We start from the raw sequence: 26,690 nt of genomic DNA on the forward strand, positions 1-26,690 counted from the left end.
GCTCCCGAAGGGAGTGATGTCACGCAATAAAGACGACGAGCACAACGGAGGCACCGACGGAGGAGCATCGACGAAGATGTCACTCATGAAAGTCCCCAGCAAGTTTGGTGTACATTCGGGGACTAAGAAGGACGGAATGGAGTTGTGCTCTTCTGCATCTTCTTCGATAGTCGAGGGCTTAGCCCCCAGCCATCACAAATCTCTCGGTTTTCTTGGGTTAAGGTAGAGTCGTGCGGGGAGAGTGTTGTTGTGAGTCTCTGTTGTGTGTCTTTGCTTTTGTGGTTATTAAGTAGTGTTTGTTTTTGTTGTCTGATTACTAAGCACTGTTGTTTGAAAAGATAGGAGCAAAAGTTTTAATATGTGTTAGTGTGGATTTAATGTAAGTGTTAATTTGCTTGTTATATCTTATCTTTTCTAACCTTTTGGGGAACTTAAATAATGTTTCCAGCAATAGGGGAATGATATTTTCACTCCCCCTGCAGTACGCATTGGCGCACCTATTGACGTTATTTGACATAAAGTTGCCGACTGTGCACGTTACAAGGGGGCGCGAAAGCGCACTACAGGGGGAGTGAAAATTTCATTTCCCAAAAGATTCAAAGATGATATTTCTTTCTTGTTAAAATAAAATTTAATTATATTATTAAATAAAAAAATTTAATTAAATAAAATTTAATTATTTACTTATTTAAATAATAATTATTTAATTATTTAAATAATTATTATTTAATTATTTTTTTAAATAGATTATAAATAAAATAATTAAGTTAAAATATTTATTTTTTAAAATTTTTATTTTTATTTCTAAAAAAAATAAAACAAAAAAATTACAATAATTAAAAATAAAAAATAATTAAATTTAATTATAAAATTTATAATTTATTAAATTTTTTAATAATAAGTTAATATTATTAAATAAATTTATTTTTTTTAAAATTTCATAATATTAATTTTAGGAATATGATATATTCACCCAATTTTCTTCCCTGAGCCACCCTGATAGTGTAAAAACTAAAAAGAGTAGCCATATATATACATACGGGAGGTGGGTAGCCCTGGGAAGAGAAATGTGTAAATAGATTACTTTTCTTCTTCTCCTTTTTTGTTTCTTAACCCGGAAAAGAATTCAGCTTTGGCGATGTAACTTAAGATTTTATAGATACGTATACTAAGCCAGACCAGTATGCGTAAGAGCAAGAAGCGGCAAACCTAAAGATTTTATATATACGCATACTAAGCCAGAGCAGTAAAAAGCTAGAGAAGTACAAAGCCAGAGCAATATTCTAATTATCCAATCAAAGCTCACAAAGTTGGGAGGAGCTTAAATGATGGATATGCATATTCTTCGTGCCCTGTTTGGATGGTAGGAAAGATTATTCGCTAGTAATCAAACAATGGCATAGTAAACACTATTCTAAGTCTTTATTTCCTAAACTTTTCCAGAAAATTCTTGCAATCCTCATACCTCGTTTCTTTGGAATGAATTTTTTGTTGACATAATCAACGGGGAGAATGACAGAATGCTAGAATCAGTATCAGAAGGGTGATTTGGAATGAATTTTTTTTTGAAATATCTTTGGAATGAATTATTTTGTTGAAACATCTTTGCTTTTATTTGCATATTCTTATCAGACATGCAAAGTCAATATTCAAACAGAGAATTTTAATTTTAATTTTGGTAATCGAAACCTTTTTAAAGCAAATAATCTTCTTGCAGAGGAACCATTTCAAATGTAATGATCTTCATGATCTTCCTGCAGAAGAACCCATTTAAGCAAATGATATTTTCCTTGAAGGGCAACCCTCTTAAAGCCCTATAAAACTAAAACAGGCCTTCTAAAGGTTAATGATCCAAACCGTCCAAATTTAAAGCAAGGCCTTTGAAATGAAGGGTTTGGATCATCTAATCCTTTTGATGATATTATTACTTTTTTAGAAAATTATCTTATTATATATTTTGAAAATCACCCTAAATCCTTAGTTCCTTACTACATCAAAAGTTTCAAAAATGAATACCCTTATTTCAAAAAACAATGAACCAGTAGAAACTTTCATCTGCCAAAGATGTTTGCCGAAGAATAAACGATTTTATGACGAGAAAGACATTACAAGGCATAACCGTAGTTGCCACAAAAATTTTAAGAAAATCTGTAAAGATTGTGGGAACTCTTATAATAACAAAAATGATTTCAACAATCACATCAAAAGGGAAGATTGCGAGGCGGCGCACGTATGGGTCCCGAAGGGAGTGATGTCACCCAATAAAGACGACGAGCACAACGGAGGCACCGGCGGAGGAGCATCGACGAAGATGTCACTCATGGAAGTCCCCAGCAAGTTTGGTGTACATTCCTGGACTAAGAAGGACGGAATGGAGCTAGACTCTTCTGCTTCTTCTTCGATAGTCGGGGGCTTAGCCCCCAACCATCACAAATCTCTTGGTGTTCTTGGGTTAAGGTAGAGTCGTGCGGGGAGAGTGTTGTTGTGAGTCTCTGTTGTGTGTCTTTGCTTTTATGGTTATTAAGTAGTGTTTATTTTTGTTGTCTGGTTACTAAGCACTGTTGTTTGAAAAGATAGGAGCAAAAGTTTTAATGTGTTACTGTGGATTTAATGTAAGTGTTAATTTGCTTGTTATATCTTAATTTTTCTAACTTTTTGGAGAACTTAAACAATGTTTCCAGCAAGAAGGGAAAGATATTTTCACTCCCCCTGCAGTACGCATTAGCGCCCCTATTGACTTTGTTTGACATAAAGTTGCCAACTGTGCACGTTATAAGAGGGCGTGAAAGCGCACTACACGGGGAGTGGAAATATCATTTCCCAAGAGATTCAAAGATGATATTTGTTTCTTGTTAAAAAAATAATTAATTATATTATTAAATAAAAAAAATTAATTAAAAAAAATTTAATTATTTACTTATTTAAATAATAATTATTTAATTATTTTTTTAAATAAATTATAAATAAAAAAATTATTTAAAAAAAATAATTATGTTAAAATATTTATTTTTTGAAATTTTTATTTTTATTTAAAAAAAAACAAAACAAAAAAATACCATAATTAATAATAAAAAATAAATAAATTTAATTATAAATTTATTATTTATTTAAAATTTTAATAATAAGTTAATATTATTAAATAATTTTTTTTTAAAAAAATTTCATAATATTAATTTTATGAATATGATATATTCACCCAATTTTCTTCCCTGGGCCACCCCGGTACTGTAAAAACTAAAAAGAGTAGCCATATATATATACATACGGGAGGTGGGTAGCCTTGGGAAGAGAAAGGGGTAAATAGATCACTTTTCTTCTTCTCATTTTTTGTTTCTTAACCCGGGAAAGAATGTAGCTTTGGCGATGTAACTTAAGATTTTATAGATACGCATACTAAGCCAGAGCAGTAAAAAGCCAGATAAGTACAAAGCCAGAGCAATATTCTAATTATCTAATCAAAGCTCACAAAGTTGGGAGGAGCTTAAATGATGGATATGCATATTCTTCGTGCCCTGTTTGGATGGTAGGAAAGATTATTCGCTAGTAATCAAACAATGGCATAGTAAACACTATTCTAAGTCTTTATTTCCTAAACTTTTCCAAAAAATTCTTGCAATCCTCATACCTCGTTTCTTTGGAATGATTTTTTTGTTGAAATATCTTTGGAATGAATTTTTTGTTAAAATAATAAACGAGGAGAATGACAGAATGCTAGAATCAGTATCAGAAATGGTGATTTGGAATGAATTTTTTGTTGAAATATCTTTGGAATGAATTTTTTTATTGAAACATCTTTGCTTTTATTTGCATATTCTTATCAGACATGCAAAGTCAATATTCAAACAGAGAGTTTTTATTTTAATTTTGGTAATAGGAACCTTTTTAAAGCAAATAATCTTCTTGCAGATGAACCCTTTCAAATGTAATGATCTTCATAATCTTCCTACAGAGGAACTCATTTAAGCAAATGATATTTTTCTTGAAGGGCAACCCTCTTAAAGCCCTATAAAATTAAAATAGACATTCTAAAGGTTAATGATCCAAACCGTCCAAATTTAAGGCAAGGCCTTTGAAATGAAGGGTTTGGATCATCTAATCCTTTTGATGATATTATTACTTTTTTTAGAAAATTATCTTATTATATATTTTGAAAATCACCCTAAATCCTTAGTTCCTTACTACATCAAAAGTTTCAAAAATGAATACCCTTATTTCAAAAAACAATGAACCAGTAGAAACTTTCATCTGCCAAAGATGTTTGCCGAAGAATAAACGATTTTATGACGAGAAAGACATTACAAGGCATAACCGTAGTTGCTACAAAATTTTTAAGAAAATCTGTAAAGATTGTGGGAACTCTTACAATAATAAAAATGATTTCAACAATCACATCAAAAGGGAAGATTGCGAGGCGGCGCACGTATGGGTCCCGAAGGGAGTGATGTCACCCAATAAAGACGACGAGCACAACGGAGGCACCGGCGGAGGAGCATCGACGAAGATGTCACTTAGGAAAGCCCCCAGCAAGTTTGGTGTACATTCGGCGACTAAGAAGGACGGAATGGAGCTGGGCTCTTCTGCTTCTTCTTCGATAGTCGGGGGCTTAGCCTCCAGCCATCACAAATCTCTCGGTTTTCTTGGGTTAAGGTAGAGTCGTGCGGGGAGAGTGTTGTTGTGAGTCTCTGTTGTGTGTCTTTGCTTTTATGGTTATTAAATAGTGTTTGTTTTTGTTGTCTGGTTACTAAGCACTGTTGTTTGAAAAGATATGACCAAAAATTTTAATATGTGTTACTGTGGATTTAATGTAAGTGTTAATTTGTTTGTTATATCTTGTCTTTTCTGACCTTTTGGGGAACTTAAACAATGTTTCCAGCAAGAGGGGAATGATATTTTCACTCCCCCTGTAGTACGCATTGGCGCCCCTATTGACGTTATTTGACATAAAGTTGCTGACTGTGTATGTTATAAGGGGGAGTGAAAATATCATTTCCCAAGAGATTCAAAGATGATATTTGTTTCTTGTTAAAAAAAAATTAATTATATTATTAAATAAAAAATTTAATTAAATAAAATTTAATTATTTAATTATTTAAATAATAATTATTTAATTATTTAAATAATAATTATTTAATTATTTAAAAAAATAATTATTTAAAAAAATTCAAAAGAGTTAACTTTTGGAATTGAAGACCAATTATCGGGCAGGAATGGTGCATGTGGTGGTAACTCCACATACCTTCCATTCGCGTAACCAGGTAACGAGTCTAGATTTTTGGTCAATTATGGGTCCCAGATACCTCATCTAGGTGGCGACTCTGTCACTCTCTTTTGTGTGGAATTCGGATTGCCTTAGTGATCCCAAGTTCACGGAAAAGATGAATTAAATCACACCTTGCTAGGCTCGGTGGCTTACCCCTGCCATTATGGGTACTAGGCTCTCAAATTTTGAGTGGTTGTAATAGGAATTGTGAAGAAGAATGTTGGAATCACATTTATAAGAGAGCTGTGTGACTGTGTTACAAAATTGTATGCCTCGGTTAAGATAAGAACTCCAATTATTTGGACTATTCTTCACTTTGATGTGGATTAGCAGTTCCATTAAATGAGCCTAAGCAGAATGGCACTATCATTATATACCTAGATAATCTGGTATTAATCCATTTGTAAAGAAAATTTGTGCTTTCTCTAAATATAGAACAGAACATGGGAATTTGTTTTCAAGGCTTTGTATGTTCTCAGGTATTGGAAAAGTGGCAATTGCTCTTAATGTGGATTTTAGATAAGAGTTCAGAACCGAGCACTTCCTCCCATAGTTTTGGTAAATTGAAACTTCTGAGCTTCAAGTTTTAGAAAGACCTCCAAAACCTATGAAAAGCCTTGTCATATCTTCTTTAAAGATTTGGAAAATTTAAGAGAGTAAATTCAGGCATTTCATTGTGCCCGGGAGTTTATGTGAAGTTTGGAAACAATCCCAGGATTAATACTCCTGTGTTGCCATTTGATGAATTGTGCTAAACTGCCATTGGTCTTCTAGGGTTACTCTAAGAATCCTTACTATTCTAAAAGTGTAAACCAACAGAAGTTCGTCAACCAACTTTTGCATTAATTCCCTGCCCTTGTTTTGTAAATCTTCCTCATATGTCCCGATCTTTGTAGGGCAATTTCACCATTTTTGTTGTTGCTTTGCCTGGGAAGCCACGTGCGAAAACTTGCGGCATGTAAGCCACGTGTTATCATGGTCTGTTGTTTCCCTGTGCTTGCTCTTGGTTTCTCTGTCATCCAATACGTGTCTATAATTTTAATCTATATCTCGCCAACTGTCTAGCATGCGTATTTTAGTCTGCCTTCAATATCATCGTTTCATTTCATTATTTCAAAATGTCATTCCTCTTTACTTTCTCCCTTCTGGGTTTCTCCTATATCATGGGTTCGGCAATTTTCCCACATATTTTTCCAGGTATGCTCTCTCTCTCTCTCTCTGTCTAGGATTTTTTCCTTTTCAATCCCTCCCTCTCGCTCAATCTCTCTCCCTCTCTGTCTCGGTCTCTCTGTCTCTCTTTCTCTCTTGGTCTCTCTCCCTCTCTAGGGTTTTTTTGGTTTCAAAATAGATGCTTTGAAATCCCTTTTGTCTTTCTTCCATCAAAACATGTAATGATGTTTTATTACACCTGAATCTGTTTAACTTGTAGCACAGGATATCATCTATAATTCTTTTTCATTATGTATTTACTTTCTTTTGCTGCATAATATTTATAGCGTTGGTTTTTTTTAGATTTTTTAGAAGTTGGGTAAAAAAAGAAATTGCTTTGGTTTTTGAATTTTCATTCCAGATGTATACGGGTTGGTGGGTTTTTGATATATTTGGCTCCTTTATTTGAGTACTTGAGCTCTGTTCTTTCTTGGATGGAATCAGTAAGGAAAAGATTGGGTTTCTTTCAACAGTTTTAAAATTAAAATTGCAAGGGAAATTACTTTAGTTTTTGAAATTTCAATCCAATATATACAAAGTGGGCATCCAATATATTTTGTTCTTTTAGGAAAATGATATATTCTTTTTTTCCCCTCTTGTTGCAAGAACTTTCTTGAATTTGTTTTAACGGTTGTATAAGGTGAATTGTATAGAAAATTATAGTTCCTCTCTTTTTTTCCTCTGTTTCAGCAATATAAAAGATGATTAGACCCCAGTTCTTCATCTGAGTCAAAAGAATACTCATCAGCAGATGCTACTTTCCTTTCCATCTATGTCTTCTTTCTTCCATGAAACATATGAGATGTAAATTGAAAAGGCTACAATTTGATATTACCACCCTTTATCCTATCATCAAAGCCAATGCAATATGCAACCCCGTTATCTTTTCTATTAATCTTTCTTTTCCATGGGTTTCAACTTTCGACCTTTTTTCCCTTCTAATTATAAGATGTAGATATCGTACGAAATTAGGCATGTTCGGAAGTTTTGTAGCTACACTCAGTTGTGGGATGATATAGGCATTCATGCAATTCTATGATGTGCAACATCTTTGTTTTCGATTCTCATGAGAAACTTTCAACGTGTTTTTGTTCCGACAGTTATCATTCTTTTATTAATGAGGCTTTACAGATGTTAAGCACTCAAGCAAAACAATCATTTTCCTCTTAAGGTTTAATATATTTAGGCGACTTAATGTTTATAGACATGTTGAATGAACCTCTTTCAGATATTAGATTCTCTTCTTATTTAAGGTTAATGTTTAATGAACATCTTTTAGGTTTTGGATTCTCTTATTTCATCTTTTTATTTGTGCGGTTAAGATGATCGGGATCAACTTGGGATTGCATAGATAAAGAATCATGCATATGCAATTCTCCCATATAACTCAAACTTTCAAATCTGATTTATTGATTCTATGTACAGATTTCAATTGATGAAAGAATGTACTGACCAAATGAGTTTTAGGCCTACACATTTTCCTGCACTATGTATCCATATTACTGAGCAGATTTCTTTGTAGGAAAAATCTCTCTGACACTAAAAGTATGTTACCTTACGTACTTAAATATCTACCAAGTGTTATGGTAATTTTGGTTGGATTATTATCACAGGTAATGTGAAAGGTTGCTCGTCGTTGCGGGGCTCCCTTTTCTAACCCTTAACACAGCCCTCTTTCTCCCTCGCCGGTTTGAATGTCCCCATGTATCAACATATTGAAATGGTTTTGGGTGACTGATTTATCATCTAAGAAAATTCAAAATTGGTTTTTACTTTTATATTTTGTGGCATTTGATATCCGAATTTTTGCTTTATTTATTTTGAATTTAGAGATAATATAGCAATAAATCTACTAGGTGATTAATTGATTTTTGTATAATTCGTATCACTCACATAATGGGCTTTAGGTGGGGTTATTATCAACACCAGTTCGCATGTGTTATTCTTTTGTTTCTCAATATATTTTGTGCCACCTTTGATGAGATGAGAACGGTGAGTATTAGATGCTTAGTGCTTCAGTGCTTATATATTACTTTGTCATGTATAAAATTATTGAATTCTAAAACTAAAAATATGACATACTTCAACATTTAGTATTTAGTTCTGAATGTTTCATTTATTTCTGCAGATAACGTGATGCACTGAAGATAATGTGATCCACTGCTACAAAGTTTATTGCTGGATATAGTGAGGTCATGGTAGGTGTTCTTGCTGTATAAGGCGAGAGGTTTGCAACTTTTACTTTACCTTTGTGGTTTATACCGTAGAGAGTCAATTTCTTTTTCAGAATATATGGACTCTTCATAATGTTCTTCCTCTTGAGTAAACTGAAGCATAATACATGCTTTAAAAGGGAGGAGGTACTTGTGTAGAGCTTAAGCAAGACCCAAAGCCAGTCCCATTTCATCTCAATTGATTCTCATACTAGCGATGGGATCATACAAATGAACAGTGATCTTAAAACCATGCATATGGAGCAATGGTAACTGAAAACCTGTTCATGGTCTCTTACCCTATAATTGCAAATGCCATTGATATATTTCAAAGTTACCAAAAAATCATTAATTGATTCTGCATATTTTTCTATTTTTCTATATGTTCATTTTACCTTCCAAAATATGGCATCTGTGGAGAGCCTCTGCAATTTTTGCTTCAAATACTCTTAATTTCCACAACCATTCTTCATCCGCCTGATAACGTATCAATTATCATTTGCCAAATGCAAATGTTCTTGATTTCACCTAATTTCAAGTTTTAGGAACAACTTTGGTTTTTTCCCAGCGAATTACGGTCGGGTAGTTTTAGATTTTCTTTTTTTTTTTTTTAAGAATTTTATATCTTAAATTCAACAACATTAGTTTTTTAGCGTAAGTGTTGCATGATTTTCTTTTCTGGAGATGGAAGCTAATCGCAATCCTTGGTCTTTTCCTCATCTACTTTTAGGGATCCATCTATTACCATTGAAATGTACTTTGTCTTTCAGCCCATCTTTAAAGTCTCATGTTACTCATATCACAATGCAAGTTCATACCATAAGTTTTACTAAATGCAACTAAGGCAAGGCTTAGTTATAGCTCCCATCCTAACTCTGCCTGTTAACGAAGTATGATTCACTATTTATAGTGATGCTTCAAAGAAAGAACTCGGTTGTGTATTGATGCAGAACGAGAAGGTTATAGCCACGCCTCCCGTCAATTGAGGCCGTATGAAGAAAATTATCGAACTCATGATTTGGAGTTAGATAATTTGGCAACTTTGATCACATCTCAGAAAAATATTTTAGAAGATCTGGGAAGAGCAGGAATTGAGATTTGTGGGCAGAGTTTTGGGGTTCAGATTGCTGAACTTCAACTTCAACCCGATTTGGAGTTAGATAATTTGGCAACTTTGATCACGTCTCAGAAAAATATTTTAGAAGATCTGGGAAGAGCAGAAATTGAGATTCGTGGGCAGAGTTTTGGGATCCAGATTGCTGCACTTCAACTTCAATCCACATTGCGAGAGGATTAGAATTGCTCAAGAGTCCATCTTGAGTTGTGTAAGATCAGAATAAACTAGATGAGGGAATGGAATCCGAATTTTGTGTTCACGGAGATTTGGCCCCTACTGTTCCCTGCGCTTTCTAGGTGAAGTTTGAAACCACCAATTGGAAAAGCCACCAGGATGGCCTGATGTGGAAAATACTTTCCATCAAGATGTGTAAAATACTTTCCATCAAGATGTGTTTGGTTACCAAGAAATGTATATGTGGAAAATACTTTCCATCAATCTGTGTTTGGTTACCAAGAAATGTATCTGATCCACTGATTCAGATGCACTATATTTTGTTGGCGAAAGATTGTCAAAGGCGTGCTCATGAAGTGGGTTTTAATGATGAGTAGGGGTTGGCATTGAAGGAAGAGGGAACTTTCAAAAGAAATGGCTCAACCGATTTGACGAAGGCTACATGGGGGCATTTCCATTAGTGTGTTGCCTATTGCATGTGAGAAAGGGAATTTACTAATGATGATGGCATATCACTTTTTTTAATAGCTCTAATGCATCTTTCTATCATTTGCTTCTTTTTCCGTCTTGTGAACAACAAGCTCTGAAGTTAAGAGGGAGAGGTATTCTAACCCCAGAAATGAGTAGGGATTGGCATTGAAGGAAGAGGGAACTTTCAAACGAAATTGCTTACAACCTCTAACTCCTGTGAAGTTAGAGGGAGAGGTGTTCTAAACCCAGAAATGAGTAGGGGTCGGCATTGAAGGAAGAGGGAACCTGCAAAAGAAATGGCTTACAACTTGTAACTGCTCTCTTTTTTGTTGATGTATTTCAACTATTTTATTAATACATTTCAAATGTTGTTGGTTTAAAGAGAAGGTTTTTTTGCTTGTAGTTGATGATACTTGCTTGTACTTGATGAGAGTGTTCATTAAGTGTAACCAATGATCTGCCCCCAACTCTCATGCTTACAGTAATATTCTTCTGTGCACTTTTCAGGCAGTAACTTCAGTGGTTACTCTAATGGTGTGATAGAAATGAAGTTGTACTTCTCTAAGCAGGGTTAGTGTAAAGACACATTTTGTCTCATGAATGGCCGGTAAACGTTGGAAATTTCTTTCTTTTTAACTTTTGATGTTTCTTTTCCTTATTGAATTCCTTACAGCCCATATGTTTTTCACAACTGCTAAGTATTTTTGTGGCGGTATACATCACACCAACACATTATTTTCGTGGGACACAATTATATAGAGGATATTGGTTTCATTTCCTCTATCGGGACCGGTTTAAGAAATGCCATTTTTTGTGAATGACCATCATTGTATTTGTAAAATTAGAATTGATTCTTCCTGGGTCTACAACAAAGGTTTTTTGAGAAAAATTATGTTTTAAAACAAAGCTGTAACATCCCTATAATCAGGTCCTACGAAGAGTGATCCTTGTGAATGGTCATCATATTGAGTTGTCAAAGTTTACACGACATAAAGCTCTTCTATTTTGGTCTGCCTCCAATAAATCTTTTATATTTTCACTTTAATGGAATTGCATTCCTCAGATATCTCCTTCTAGATTGTGTGGAAATAAAGGGTTTTGCAGAATCATTTTCTTTTTATGAGATGAGACTTTTTAAGAGACTTGTGAGACATCATGTTTAGGTTAATTGCATTATATCAGCATGATTGGAGCGATTAAAATTGTGGGCTCTACCATGAAGATGAAATAGCACATAAATAACACTCATCTGATGATCCAGACCAAACTAATCAGGGACATGAAGTGGGCAAAATATCTTTTATTGTATTTGGCTTCCCTCTTAATTATTATGGGCCATTGTCTGAGCCTATGAGGTAACTCAAGCATTACATGCTTGATGCTTGAGAAAGAAAGCCCACGTAGAGCATTGGATTCCAGGCGGATCCTAGTTCTATTAGGAATTTTTTCATTAAGACACACAGAAGTTGAATAGGATGGGTTTTTTTTCCTTCTTCAACATGGCTTTAGTTCGTCATCTTGGTTGGTTGGAATTTGATTTGGATGATGTTTTAATGGTAGCATGACTTCTCATTCATCTTTTGTGGCTTTTCATTTGGGGAAGTTTGCATGTTTTCTGAAAAATGATGAATAGCAGTTTGTCATGTAAAATACCTTAGTCCCACGTGCAACGCACTTTTACTAGTAAGTAATAGAAACAAAAGATTTAATCTTTGCCTCTCTTACCCATTCTTGCATGGGAGGAGAATATTGTATAGAAACAATATCTCTACACGATTGGTAATTCCAATCTATACAAGGAATACTTCACAATATGGGGGAGTCACATATTTGGAAAGATTACATATTTGCATGGGTGGAGAATTTGGTAGGATTTGACAAATTTGATTTCCACTATAAATGGAAATAGCTATAGGGGGAGGTGCTGCCGTCAATCAATTTATCACCTTGACTGACGCCATCCGTTTCCTTAACATGCCCCCGCAAATGAAACAACGGAGAAACCGATGTGAGCTTGTTCCATAGCAATAAGAATTGTTGCATGCTAAGCGGTTTGGTCAGCGTATCATCGAGTTGATCCGAGCTAGAAATGAAACGGGCATCAAGTTCACGTTTGCTGACCTTATCTTGTACAAAGTGAAAGTCAATCTCAACATGTTTGGTACACGCATGGAAGACCGGATTTGCGGAGAGGTGGATGGCACCAATATTGTCACACCATAGGATTGAGAGAGAGAGAGAGAGTATCCAACAAATTTCAACGGCAGTATTGGCAAGGGCTTTATGCTCGGATTGTGTGCTGGAGCGGGCGACCGTTTGTTCCTTGCGAGAGCTCCATGAAATGATACTCAAGCCAAGGTAAACACAATAGCCACAGTAGACTTACGATCATCAAGGCTCCCTCCCTAGTCGGCATCAGATAATGTTGTAAAAGCTAATGAATGGGATGGAAGGAGAAGAATCTCCATGTGAAGAGTGTCCTTGAGGTACAGTAGGTAGGGCGTTGAAGGAATTGGCAAACTTTATTAACAGGGAAGCGGATGTCTGGACGGGTGAGGAGATAATTTATAGGATACAACATGTGTACATTGTGGTCCATAAGATGAGCGGTTTGGATCATCCTATAAATTGGGCCCTACTGTCCTTCCCCAAAAATGTTGGAGCACATAGAATCTCTTTTACCGGGAAGGAAGTAGAGAGTAGGGGTGCAACTCCGGTCGGGTTGGGTCAAGTTGAGGCCAAACCTAACCCAGCCCAAGATAGCATTCCCTCAACCCTAACCTAACTTGAGTCTCAGGTTGAGGATGGTCAACCCTAAATTAACCCGCCTCTAAATCTCTCAACCCAAACCCAAACCCAACTCGTCTAACCTGAAATTGGGTCTAGCTGAGTTCGGGTTCACCTGGGGCAAACAGAAAAATACAATAACTCACAGAAATTCAAGAAAAAATTAGAGGAGAGGGGTCGGGTTGCCCGGGTGTCTCAACCCCAGCCCAACCCAACCTGAGGAAATGCCAACCCAACCCGAGCCAAAATCAGGTTAATGAGAGAGAGAGAGAGTAGAGAAAACTTGCTGAAGAAGTATTTCCAATTCAGGTCTGTAATTCCCATATGATGTGCCTTAAAACCTACGGCCTCTCTCGCTCCTTAAACCCTCCCAAACCGATTCAAAGTGTAGAAAAAGGAGAGAAAATGGCTGCTGTGATCTCCTCCCTCCTTGGCTCCTCTTTCCTCTCTACTCTCTCACCCAGACCACGCCTTTATTCATCCTTATTCTCTTCATCTTCTACTACTCTTTCGACAAAAATCTCCCAAACCCCTTCAAAACCCTCTTCATTGTTTCCGTTATCCTTTGCTAAAAATGTCAAAGCCGGAGCCCGCCTCAATCGTATTGTTGTTAATGCACACAATCTGAAATTAGAGTCCTTCGATATCGATGATAAGGTAAGAAAAACCCATCAAATTCTCTCTCTCTCTCTCTCTCTCTCTCTCTCTCTCTCTCTGTGTTTGCCTTTCCTGTAATTTTTGTGTTTTCCTTCTTCTTATTCCCTGATTATAAGTTTTTTTTCTAGTTTTCTTCTCTCCTTGTACTGCTAGCAAATATCATCTCTCTTTAAATTTTCCATGTTGTGTGTGGGTTTGTGCCATGATTTTTTTTTAGTTAGAGAGTTAATCCCTTGTTTGTTTTGGATTTTATGAACCGATTGTGTGAAAATTAAGATGATGTTCGTTTAAGCTTATGGCAAGCGATTGTGAGTCCAAAATCCAATTATTGGACTCAAAATTAAATGCCAAAAACTGGGTTTGGACGCAGAATCGGATTATAATCTTAACCCTGTTTGTTTTAGATTGTGACAACCGATTGTTGACCCCAACCCGATTATTGGACTCAATTGTGACAATTGCTGACCCTAAACTGATTTTTGGACTCAAAATTATTAATTTTGAGTCCTATAATCGGTTTGGGGCAAACAATCGGTTATCACAATCTAAAACAAAGGAGGGCTACGAGCAGGGACTAATAGATTTCTATTGATCTTGATTGTGAGTACAAAACTGATTATTGGACTAAGTTATGTTTAGTCCCTGTTCGTTTGAGATTGTGACCACCGATTGTGTGGCCCCCAACTGATTATTGGAGTCAGAATTAATGTAATTTTGACTCCAATAATCGGCTGGGGGCTCACAATCGGTTGTCACAATCTGAAACGAACAGGGCCTACTTGTTCCTTTCAAATTGTGACAACCGATTGTGTGTCGACAACCTATTATTGGACTCAAAATTACATTTAAATTTGTGCCTGATAATAGGTTTAGGGCTAACAATCGGTTGTCACAATCTCAAACGAACCGGGTCAATTTAGAGTCTAATAATCAATTTTGGACTTCAATCTATTCTCAAAACCCAAAACAAAACAAACAGGGCTTGTTGGCACCCGGGTGAAACCCACCCTTAAAAGCTAACCGCTAACGGGAAGGTACCAAGAGATAGGGAGATGCGTATCTTCTTAGAAGCGTTCTGTTCGGTCCCTCACCCGAGGGACCTCACTGCACTAACCTTTCCTACATATTAGTTGAGGCCTTATAAGCCTCTCTTTCACTTTTTGAGGGATTTTCTCCATCCTAGAGGCTAAGCTGGAGTTCCCACTTGTTGGGACCTAGGTACTAACTCACCCTTAGAAGTTAGCCATTAAAGAGGCTGGTGTCCAAGCACTTGTAAGCTTATCTGCACCTCTTTCACTTCTTAGATGTGTGATCTTTGTTTTCGCGTGGAACTCTCAATTAGAGCTAACAGAGACTTAACTCGCCTAGAAAACAAAACCCAAGTGTCAAATTTTGATATTCTCTTGTGATTTCTCCTATTTTTCTGTGTAGGACTTGGACTTTGTTTATCCAGGGGAGCTCCCCCCGTTCGAGATCATCGATAATATCAACGAACAGTCAATTGTCACTTTAAAGCGAGAGTTAATGTGTGAGACTATCGAAGTTGAGGTTCTGAAGTATTATCTTTTTGAGAAAGAAGTAAAGGAGAGTTGGAGTCAGCTGAATATTCCTCTGCTTGTAAAATTCACAAGACATCACGGGAGGTCTTTGGAATTCTATTGCGTTGCCTCTTCTACAAATATCACCGTGCATAGAATGCGAGTACTGCCTTCTGATCATGTTATTAGAATAAAAAAGGAGCCTTTTGTTGTGGGCCCCAAATTTTCGTAAGTTTTTCCTTCCTTTTAATTTCAATTGTTTGATTTGCTTGACTTGTGTACAAAAAATGGAAGTGGGAACTTTAGTTTTTTGGAAATAAATATAAAGCAAAACAAACGGGTATTGAGCTGGAAATTTCATTTTATTCAAGAAAACTGGGCATCAATCAACTGAATAGGGGGGGTTTAGAAAATTAATGTGGGCCATTTAAATGGGTTTAGGTTTCAGTGAAGATTTTAACTTTGGAGATATCAATGTCACAGAAAAAAGATTGTGGGTTTTTTTTTGTTGTGTGTTTAAATAAACGACAGGCATTCTCTTTATCATTATAACACACACAAAAAGAATAGTAAGGATGTCCATCTGACAGTGGTGCTTTTTCGTAGGGTTGCAAGTTTGCAACTCCGGGCGAGCTGGTCAGGTTTTCCAAAACCCTACCCTACCTGAGAAATTATTTCGGGTTGGGTAGGGTAGGGTTGAGTGTTTTACGAGAAAACTCAGGATTTATATACCCGACCCTGCCTTAGATAGTTTCTCGGACTGGATTTTTCATGTGCAACTTAGGATAGTGACTAATTTCAAAATTATACAATGCAGTAGAAAATAATTTACAATGTTATTCGAGAGATTACATGCTTCTTTTTTTCTTTCAACCTGACCTGACCCGAGATTGAGTTGGGGTTTTCAACCTGATACCCGTCCCAACTCGAGACCCGCGATTTCTAAACCCGACCCAGGTTATTTTTGGGTCAAGTCAAAGCGGGTCAAAGTTGCAACCTTACTTTTTTGGGTATAAGCTGTAACTTTTTTTATTTATTTTTTGTCTACAGGGAATTGAATGAGATAATACGGAAAGCATTTTACAATTACATCGAAGCAAGAGGTATTGATAGCTCTTTCGCGATTTTCTTGCAAGATTACATGATCAAGAGGGATGGCGCTGAGTACTTGGCATCGCTAAAAAGCACGAGTACATGATTAAGTGAGATGATGCCAAGGACTTCATTATTGAGTGTGGGTTGTATGCTGACTTTGGGAAGATTTCTGATGATTATAGTTTGATGTTTAAAATTAGTTCAGTTTGGTTTTCAGATGGGTTGATTAGGAGATTTCATATGAGTTTTTCCCATCTATTTTCTTTTCAAAGATGTTGCATCTATGAAAGTTTTTCCTGGTTATTTTTAACAGGTAATCTTAATACAGTGTTCAGGGTTGTGAATAGAGGAAGCTTCTTGGTTAGGTTTTGGGAAGCTTTTTTGTTTCTATGTTTAGCATGTCTTTCTGGCAAGAATGACTTATATTTCTGTTTTCAAAAATGGAAATTCTTTAGGTCTGAAAATCAGTAAGGATTTAAAGGTCAGGGTTGTGCCACGTGGGGCAATATGAGATTAATACCTGTGGTTTAAAAATGCGGATGTGACGCGGAATGCGTCCAAGAAAAATCCTTGTTAACTCGGCGTGGACGTGGCCAAAAACGCGGTTTACACGGTCATATAACTCGGGAGAGTCAAAGGAGTTTATTGACTCTGTAGGCGGAATGCAGATGGTCTGTTGCATGTCAGAGCAGCCACACAGGCTCATTTTTCAGCAGATTTTGTCTTCATTCACGAGGTGGCTGGTCTAACATGCAACAGGCCATATGCGAAATGACTTTTGTGATGGACACTAGCAAATCTCTTGTTTTGGTATACATTTGATCGATCATTCATCAGCTAAACTCGAAAGGATCTCATGGCAATGTATCATCTCTCGAGGTGGTGTTTTTTATCTGGTTATCTGGCTTCTCTTTCTTGTTGTTCTTCTCTTCTTTTGGGGTGTTGTCCTTGGGGACAACAAACTCGGGATTAATTTACCCTTGGATAAACTAACTAGCACTGCCACTTGGGCTGGGCTCAACCCAATTTTGGCTCATGTTGGATCCCAACCCAACCCGATTTAATTTTAGGTTGGGCTAGGGTCGAGGCCTTGGGCAACCTGACCTGACTCCATTCCCCTAATTACACCTTGATTTTATCAAGATTTTAGAATCTTTTTGTAATTTCCTTGAAGTCCAATCAAGCTTGAGATTTTTAGTGGAGCCGAGAGCTATATTCAAACTGCAGCCAATGGAGTTTAACATTTCAAAAGTTATTTCTTGACTCGAAGATGTTTGGAAGAAGGCCTTTCCAAGGAAACATGTCATCTATGTTAAGTGAAATTTTAGTTGCTTATTAAAGAAATGAAAGGCATCCTTCCCTATGGAATTGGATGTGTAGTTATACTCTGATGCTCGGCCAATATTTGTCGACGAGCCCAAAACATTTCAGAAACGTATTTGATCAAGTTAGAAGTTATTTCTTATTGCAACTTGGAATGCTAATGCATGTACTTCGATCTACGCATGCAGTCTGAGGATGGAATAGTCCCTGGGCATTTCCTTTACTTAAATCGAGTGGGAATTTACCTACTTAAACTAAGAATTTCCTCCACAACTATCTGAGCTTTCAGTTTTACTTGATTTAAAGATGGGCGGTGGTTGTATCTTTCTGCTATGTTGCTTGTAATTGTTCTAGTGCCAATTATATATCTCTTCTGAAAAGGGATTTTGGATGCTTCACAAATGAGTAAGCATAGGCTCTACTTTGAGACTTCCTAAACTGTCATAAAGTTCAGAATTTAAAGATTATTGCCATCCCTTTTTTTTATTCCACCAATTACCTAATTGATCGAATCCTTCGCCTCTACATTTAATCACCAATTCCCCTTCAAATATAATGCCTCTACATGATGTTAAAAAATTATGAACCAGCCCTCCTTGGCAATAATTCTAGAAACCCAATGAGATTAATGTTTAGGGAAAACCATATAAGGTAGATGACATATCCTTAGGTTTATGGAAAACCATATGAGGTTAATGGTTTTAAACACTTTGATCATGGCCGTTGATCTTAGATCTTGCTAACGCCACTTACGGTTAGGATCATTTCGTAAAATTTTCTTCCATGGAATATTAGTTTACTCAATGGTGAAGAAGCTGGGGGCAGGAAGGACCTAAGAGGGCGTGAACAGTAGTTTACAGTTTACTCAATGGTTTCATTGGAGACTTTATATGGTGCCCGTCCTGGCTTGCTCGTGTAAGGGGCAGAAACCCTTGATATTTGATCCAACACAACCCCCTTTTCATCTTTTTAAGGGGCTGCTGTTGGATCAAATATCAAGGGCGGCTCCCCCTCACATGAGCATGCCGAAGCAGGCACCATATAATTTGTGTGCCGTCTCCCCTCATTCGTTTTCTTTGGAAAAAAAATTAATGGAAAATCTTTTCTTTATACCTCATGTTTCGTTTTGATACGTCGGGGCCCAATATTATATACCTATTACCCAAGTATAGCAAGGGTAGGGGCCACCATTTTACACTTGATCCGGTGGGCCCACCATCTCTACAGAAACTCATGCATATATCACGGGGCCCACTCTTTTACACCTCATTCGATGGTCAGTGGGGCCCACCATCTAACACCTCATTTTATTGATGGGATGAGAGTGATGAGACTACGATCTCTATCCAAACCTATTCATTTGGGCGGATCCCTGATGTTTTGATGGTGTGGGGCCCGGCCCATTATTTCGTATGTAAGGAAATGTTTGCAGTTTTACATGTAACTATGTAAGCATGTAGAGAGCGAGAGAGAGGGAGAGAGAGGGGTAGAAAAACCCTACATAGAGCCTAAACCCCGAATCGATTTGAGTGTAGTAGAAGGAGAGAAAAATGCCTACCGCAATCTCTTCCCTCTTTGGCTCCTCTTTACTCTCTTCCGTTGCATCCAGAAAACCCCATTATTGTTCCTTATCAATCACTTCATCTTATTCTACTGTTGGGTCAAAAATCTCTCAAACCCCTTCAAAACCCTTGTCATTATTTCCCTTCAACGGCTTATCATTTGCTAAAAACCTCAAAGCCCAAGCCCGCCTCAATGTTAAGAAACTCAATTCGAATTTACAGCCCTACGATGCCGATAAGGTTAGTGTAAACAAAAAACCCATCAAATTCTTAGGAGTTTTTTCCTCTAAATTTTCCTGTTTTTCTTATCCGTCTTATTTTCTTCTCCTTGCAAATATCATTTCTCCTAAAACTATATACATATTGTGTGTGTTTTTGGTTTGCCATGTTTTCTTTTTCTATTTTGTTAGACCATTTTTAGATTGCAGGAATTTTCTGGAAGGAAAAATATTTCTAAAATTTCATACTTGTTTTACGAGACGAAAAGGATAAACCCTAACCAATTTCATTTAGAGGGATCTTCAATTTATGATGATATCCCTCTAAATTAACTATACTCTTATCATTTCCCTCTAGCAAAGAAATTCCCCAAGAAAATTTTTCTCATCAGAAATGTATTTCTTGCAATCCAAACAGGGCAGTTAAGAGCTGACTGACAGAGATTTAACTCAGAAAACCAACCCTAGTTGTCGAAATTTATTTTTCTCGTATGATTCCTCCTTTGTAAGAATTTTATTCGGGAATGTGTGTCTTTGTGTACAAAGGATGACTGACCCTTCCTCGAAGTGGGTCAAGAGGCTGATCTTCTCTCTAAGAAGATCAATCACGTTGCGAACCAATTTGGGTGTCGTGAACCAATTTGGATTCGTAGCACGAAACTTGATATTCTCTTTTATTTTCTCCTATAACCAATTTGGGTGTCGTGAACCAATTTGGATTCGTAGCACGAAACTTGATATTCTCTTTTATTTTCTCCTATAACCAATTTGGGTGTCACAAATCAATTTGGATTCGTAACACCAAACTTGATATTCTCTTGTATTTTCTCCTATAACCAATTTGGGTGTCGTGAACCAATTTGGATTCGTAACATGAAACTTGATATTCTCTTGTGATTTCTCCTATTTTTCTGTCTAGTACAATGATTCTCCAGACGAGCTCCCCCCATTCGAGGTCATCGATAATATCAGCGAACATTCAATCATCACTTTAAAGCGAGAGTTCTTGATTGAGACTGTCCAAGTTGAGGTTCTGAATCTTGATATTTTTGAGAAAGAAGTAGAGGACAGTTGGGGTCAGCTGGATATTCCTCTGGTTGTAGCCAATTCTTTGGAATTCATTCCTCTACTTGTAAAATTCACAAGACTTCACAGGGATTCTATGGAATTCTTTTGCATTGCCTCTTCTACAGATATCACCGCGAATAGAATGCGAGTACTGCCGTGTGATCGTGTTAAGTATATAAAACCGTTTCCTATTCATATAGGCCCCAGATTTTCGTAAGTTTTTCCCTCTTTTTAATTTCAATTGTTGCATTTCCTTTACTTGTATACAAAAAATGGAAGTGGGAATTTCAGTTTTTAGACATAAAAATCAAACAAAACCAATTGTTATCGACCAGGAAATTTCATTTTGTAGAAGAAAACTGGGCAGCAGTCAACTGAAAAGTGGGGTTTATAAAATCAATCTGTGCCATTTAAATGGGTGTTTATGTTTCTGTGAACGATTTTAACTTTGAAGATATCAATGTCAAAGAAAAAATGTGTTTTTTTGTGTGCGTGTGTTTCAATCAACAATGGCGTTCTCTTTATCATTATAACACACATAACAAAGAATAGTTAGAATTTCAATCTAACAGTGGTGCTTTTTTGGTAGGGTTGCAACTCAGGTCGAGTGGGAGCGGGTTGGGTTTTCCAAAACCCTACCCTACCCCAGAGATTATCTGGGTCGGGTTGAGTGTTTTATGAGAAAACTTGAGATTAATAAACCTGACCCTACCTGAAGTTGTTTCTCAGACCGGGTTGTTAATGTGTTGCTTAGGATAGTGACTAATTTCAAAGGTGGTAGAAAACAACAAATTTTCACACTAAAAATCTCTAAATTTCAGTTACCGAGTGTGTAAATTTAAGAAGGAAACTACTTTTTCTCATCACATACATATTCTAGCAATGCACTGAAAAAAAAATTTATTATGTTAGTCAAGAGATATGTAAGAAAGTCATAGTATATAAGAGTCGGGTTTTGGGGTACATGTTTTTTTTTCTTTGAGCCAACCTGACTAGAGATTGGGTCAGTTTTTTCAACCTGAAACTGTCCCAACATGAGACCCGTGGTTTCTAAACCCTACTTAGGTTATTTTTGGGTCGGCTCATTGTGGGCCAAAGTTGCAACCTTACATTTGGGTATAAGCTGAATCTGTAACTTCATTTATTTATTTATTGTCTGCAGGGATATGGATGAGAAATTACAGAAAGCTTTTTACAATTACATGGAAGCAAGAGGTATCGATAGCTCTTTCGCGAAAATCTTGCAAGGTTACATGATCAAGAGAGATGGTGCTGAGTACTTGGCATCGCTAAAAGGTGCGAGTACATGATCAAGAGGGATGGACCGAGGGATTTCATTATCGAGTATGGGATGTAGGCTGAGTTTGGGAAAATTTGTGATGATGTTTAATTGATGTTTAAAACTAGTTTAGTTTGGTTTTCAGAAGGGTTGATAAGGAAATTTCATTAGTTTTTCCTCCCTGTTTTCATTTCAAAGATGTTGCTTCTATGAACTTCTTGGTAGGTTTTGGGAATTCATTTTATTTCTATGTTTAAGGTCTTTCTGGAAAGAATGAGTTATATTTCTGTTTTGGAAAATGGAAATTCTTTAGGTCTGAAAATCAGCAAGGATTTAAAGGTCAGGGTAGTGCCACATGGGGCAATCTGAAGATCAAGACATGAACAACATGAAGATAAACAGGAGGTGGAAGTGCTGAGAAAATGCAATTGTGAGGAAAAGACAAACATGTGGAAATGCTGAGAAAATGGGTGGAAATATATCATTCCCCTCGAATAAAATAAATGAATAACACATAACCAAGAGAAAAACCACTTTCTTTTTTAGGAAAGCTAATCACCTATTATAAATAGGAGTCCCTCATTTGTGCAGGTGTGGTGCCCACATCATGGACTGGACCCCACAACATAATATAAGTGTTTAGAGAATGTAAAGGTTTCATAATCTGATTTTTAGTTCATAGATTCTTGTTACTGTAGACAAACTATGCACCATTGTTTTGGTGTGCTTTCGATCGATCATTCATCTCGAAAGGACCCTCTTGGTGTTTCACCATCTCGGGGGGTGTCTATTCTGGTTATCTGGCTTCGCTTTCTCGTTCTTCTTCTTTTCTCTTTTGGGCTTTTCTCCATGGGGATAACAAACCCAGGTTTACTTTACCCTTGGATAAGCTTGCCATCCAGTATTCAAGTCAAGAACTTGGGGGGCCCTTGGGCCTGCTCAACCCGATATCTGCTGAGGTTGGATTAGCATTCCCTTGGATTGGGTTGGGTAAGGGTTGGAAAAGGCCAGCGCGATTTAATTTTGAGTTGGGTTAGTGTTGAATGTAGAGGCTGGTTACGTAGGTTTGTACCTTCTCAACTCGAGGCATGGTTAGGGTCAGGTTAGGGTTGAGGTAATGCTACCTCAGAGTGGGCTTAGGTTGGCCTCAACCTGACCCAATCCGGCACGGGTTGCACTCCTAAGAGAACAAACCCAATTAGATAATCGAGATACAATTATCCAAGCAGAGTAACCAATCCCAGAAACAGCTTATCCAAGGATTTTTATATCCCCCCAAGAACAGCCCCAAACTCTATTCTTTTGTAGCTGCCTTTGCTCTTGTTTCTTATTGTTAGGAAAAATGCTAAGACACTTTTAGTTCGCTGATACCACACGTATGTGATCGAATCTGCTTATCCAACCAAAGACAATAAGTCCAGCTAAATGCGGTTGAGAAAACTTCGATAGGATGATCATATACCCTTGTGATTTATATAGCCTCGTTTAGGGTCCCACCAAAAAAATAATGATATTAGCATACCCAATGGTGAGCGGTGGAGGGATAGATAGGAGATGTAATGAGAGAGGAGTGGGGAAGAAAAGCCTGAAAACACAGGAAACAAAAAACTCTAAAATTTGGATATTTTAGTACTGAAAACTTGATATCCCGGTTTTCAACTTGTAAAAGCCAAGGTTTGTTATAGATGCAAAGATTTCAGCCATCCTTTAGAAAATTGCTCCCTATCTATATCTCATTTTCCCCAGCAACCAAAGAAGGTTTGGAAACCTGTCCAAAGGAGTAAGGAATTTGATCAAGAGAAACGCCTTCATGAAAATCACTCTATTATCATTAGGAGTCCATCTCCCCAACAACAACTCCTCTCAAACCGATTCGATGCTATTGGTGATCATGAAATTTTTTTAGATTATTTCCTTCCCACCAATGACAAAGTCAAGTCAAATCTGCCCAATGCTGATATTGAAGGAGAATGGCAAAGGGTTCAGAGAAAAAAAAAAGGAAAATCCCAATCTCATGTGACAGGCAGGGGCTGCCTCTTAATTTCTCATATTGTACCTTCTCTCTCTCTCTCTCTCTCTCTCTCTCTCTCTCTCTCTCTCTCCTTTTAGTATTGGTACTCATCTGTTTATTTTAAACTCTAATTTTTAAGTACATGCTAAGCTATTTCAATTTCTTACAAACTATCAACATCCAACTACAAAATTGTGTAATAAAATAAGGAGTGGGCCGGTATAAAGGTGTATAGGGAGGCAAATAGGGTTTTTCGTCTCCTCTAGAACCTTCCACTCTCCTCTCTATGGATTAGGGTTTTTCCTTTCTTGCTCACCACATACAATATGACTTCCTCAGAGAAGAAAATGGAAAATGTGGGTGAAAAGGAGTCACAAGAGAAGGTGAACATTTTCCCCACATTTCCCATCCCGGTCCTCTCCCTCATCTGCATCATCTTTCCGAAGGAGCATTCTCAGCTCCAGGTGCAGATGTACCTATTGCGGAGAGTGGTTTCCGAACTTTAGGGCTCATATGGAACATAAGCAGAAACATTTTATAAATAACCCTCAACTAGGCATGCACAAGGAGAACGAAACGGGTGAAGAAAAATGTGCCCCATCTGGCCCACCTGAACAGAAGGTTCTGTCCTTTGTTTGTTTCTTAACTCAATCCATTGTTACATGTTTTGTTCACATGTGTTTCTCAAATTATCAGTATTTTGTGTTTTTTGTCTGATGTTCTTAAATTTATGTTGTTTGTGTTTTTTATTTGTTGCTTTGTTGGTTTTCATATTAAACAAGAAATATATTATTGGCTTCTTGGGAAGCTCACATTAAGAAATATAATACTGTTCATCTTGGGAAGCTCACAATTAGGGGTGCAAATATCTGTAAATATATGCTTTAAACTCCCTACTGACTGTTTATGGTAAGTTTTGCTATGCACCGAGTCTTAACCATATGTTGATTTGGGCTATACAAATAATCTCAACCCCTCCTCAATCTGATAGCTAATATCAACTGATCTGCATTCCTTTTTTCTCCCTTTTTGCACCCTTGTGAGAGTTGATTTTTTTTTTTTTTTTTTTTAAATGAGTAGGTTTGCTTATAGACTTTGCTTGATGAGAGAAATGGCCCTGGTGGTATTGCACTTGCATTTATGGTTTTATCATAATTAACCTGTTACAGACTGTCATGATGATATTTTACTAGGGAAAACAAGTAGATTGAACTACAAGTGCTGATTTTTCTAATTACTAGAGTAAAAGGTTTGATGTTTTTTGGAGCTTCAAAATGTTATTAAGGCCATGTTTGGTAACCTTGATAGTTTTTCTGCAGTTTTTTTTTTCAACTATTCTTCTACATCCAGGGGCGGAGCCAGGAATTTTCACTTGGGGGGCCGTGGCCATTAAACTAGCCAAGCATGCATGTACACTAAAGGGATTTTGCAAGTCATTGGGGGGCCATGGCCCCCTCATGCTATATGTGCCTCCGCCCCTGTCTACATCTACTTTCCTCTGCTTTGATTCGCTCTATTTTTCATACATCTTGTTTATATCTTATATATTTGTTCTGTAGATCTTTACTGCATTAGTTTCTACAACTCTATTTCTATGGACTCTCAGGAGTTTTTTTAATTCCATGAGTAATACTTGTAGCAGTGACAGGAAATACAAAAAAAGATTTAAGGGAAATTATACCCACATTCCTCATTTCAGTAAACAATTTTCTAGTTGGATGTTGATTGTTTGTAAGGAATTGAAAGAGCTTAGCGGATAGTTAGAAAATTACCGTTTAAATTAAACAGATGAGTGCCAATAATAAAAGGAGGGATGACATAGAATAAATGTATATGTAGAAAGCACTTGCTTGTATCAATGCTTCCAAAGTGTTGTGTTTTTTTTGTTTTTTTTTGAAATAGCTCTTCCAAAGTGTTGTTGCTGATACTTCTTTTTGTTTATTCAAATGTTTGATGAAAAATTAGTTGCTTATGATTTTTGATGCACTCTCTTGGATTAATACACGGTCCATTTGCCCATAAAAAACTGTTTGATTTCATACTCACTGTTTTCCTCTTCTTTTCTTTTCTCTTTCACATTGCAGATTCTTGACTGAAAAACCATCTGTCACCGAGGGAATTGACTCAGAGTCATTTAGCTTATGACGATGGGTGGGTGCAGATTCTCATTTCTAGTGAGTGCATGTTCCTAGTTGATATTAGTGGGTGGATTAATACATCATGGATTTGTTTCGTGATATTAGTGGTTAAGATTAGTTTAAATCAAGGGCAGTCAATTAAGTCATGTTTCTAGTTGTGTTTACAAAGGTATTTGTTGGACTCCTATATTAGTATTTCTATGTTGGATGTGTGAGGTTTGTTTCGGTTGGGTTTCTTCATTGTTGTAGCATTATCAGGGTCTTTAGTATTACTATGTTGGATATGTGAGGTTTGTTTCGGTTGGGTTTCTTCATTTTAGTAGCATTATCAGGGTCTTTGTTTCTACTTTGAGTGGATTATAAAGGGATTGTTGATCGCATTTCCTTTTAGTTCACTTTTTTCTGAATGCCAAATCCTTGTTAGAAAAAAGAAAAAACATTGCCATATCCTCTTACCAGTTGAGCATTTCTCCTGGATGATTTCATACCCGATTTTATAGGTATTGGATTTGGTTGATTTTCCCTTAAGCTCTGTTCACTTCTTTTCCTTGGTGCTGTTATCCCTGGAAA

General features: G+C 36.7%; 2 protein-coding genes and 2 long non-coding RNA genes across 4 annotated transcripts; all 4 read left to right on the plus strand.

Moving 5' to 3' along the window:
* The first annotated feature begins 6,317 nt into the window (after positions 1–6,317).
* LOC143881378 (uncharacterized) lies at positions 6,318–10,830 on the plus strand. The gene is made up of 3 exons (XR_013251930.1): positions 6,318–6,457; positions 8,598–8,667; positions 8,803–10,830. It is a non-coding gene; the product is annotated as an uncharacterized LOC143881378 (long non-coding RNA).
* A 2,551-nt stretch (positions 10,831–13,381) lies between these two features.
* On the plus strand, positions 13,382–16,909 carry LOC143880779 (uncharacterized protein At2g39795, mitochondrial-like). Its single transcript, XM_077383755.1, has 3 exons — positions 13,382–13,888; positions 15,320–15,654; positions 16,477–16,909. Exons 1-3 carry the CDS (start codon positions 13,556–13,558, stop codon positions 16,622–16,624), a joined length of 816 nt encoding a protein of 271 aa, XP_077239870.1. The 5' UTR covers positions 13,382–13,555; the 3' UTR covers positions 16,625–16,909.
* A 2,357-nt stretch (positions 16,910–19,266) lies between these two features.
* Positions 19,267–22,228, plus strand: LOC143880780 (uncharacterized protein At2g39795, mitochondrial-like). The gene is made up of 3 exons (XM_077383756.1): positions 19,267–19,646; positions 20,544–20,905; positions 21,855–22,228. Exons 1-3 carry the CDS (start codon positions 19,395–19,397, stop codon positions 22,000–22,002), a joined length of 762 nt encoding a protein of 253 aa, XP_077239871.1. The 5' UTR covers positions 19,267–19,394; the 3' UTR covers positions 22,003–22,228.
* A 1,946-nt stretch (positions 22,229–24,174) lies between these two features.
* LOC143880781 (uncharacterized) lies at positions 24,175–26,500 on the plus strand. The gene is made up of 2 exons (XR_013251787.1): positions 24,175–24,603; positions 26,067–26,500. It is a non-coding gene; the product is annotated as an uncharacterized LOC143880781 (long non-coding RNA).
* The last annotated feature ends 190 nt before the right edge of the window (positions 26,501–26,690 follow it).

This window comes from Tasmannia lanceolata, unplaced genomic scaffold (genome assembly GCF_043159265.1).
Source record: "Tasmannia lanceolata isolate RefF3 unplaced genomic scaffold, GAP_Taslan_0.1 ptg000007l, whole genome shotgun sequence".
Classification (NCBI taxonomy): Eukaryota; Viridiplantae; Streptophyta; class Magnoliopsida; order Canellales; family Winteraceae; genus Tasmannia; species Tasmannia lanceolata.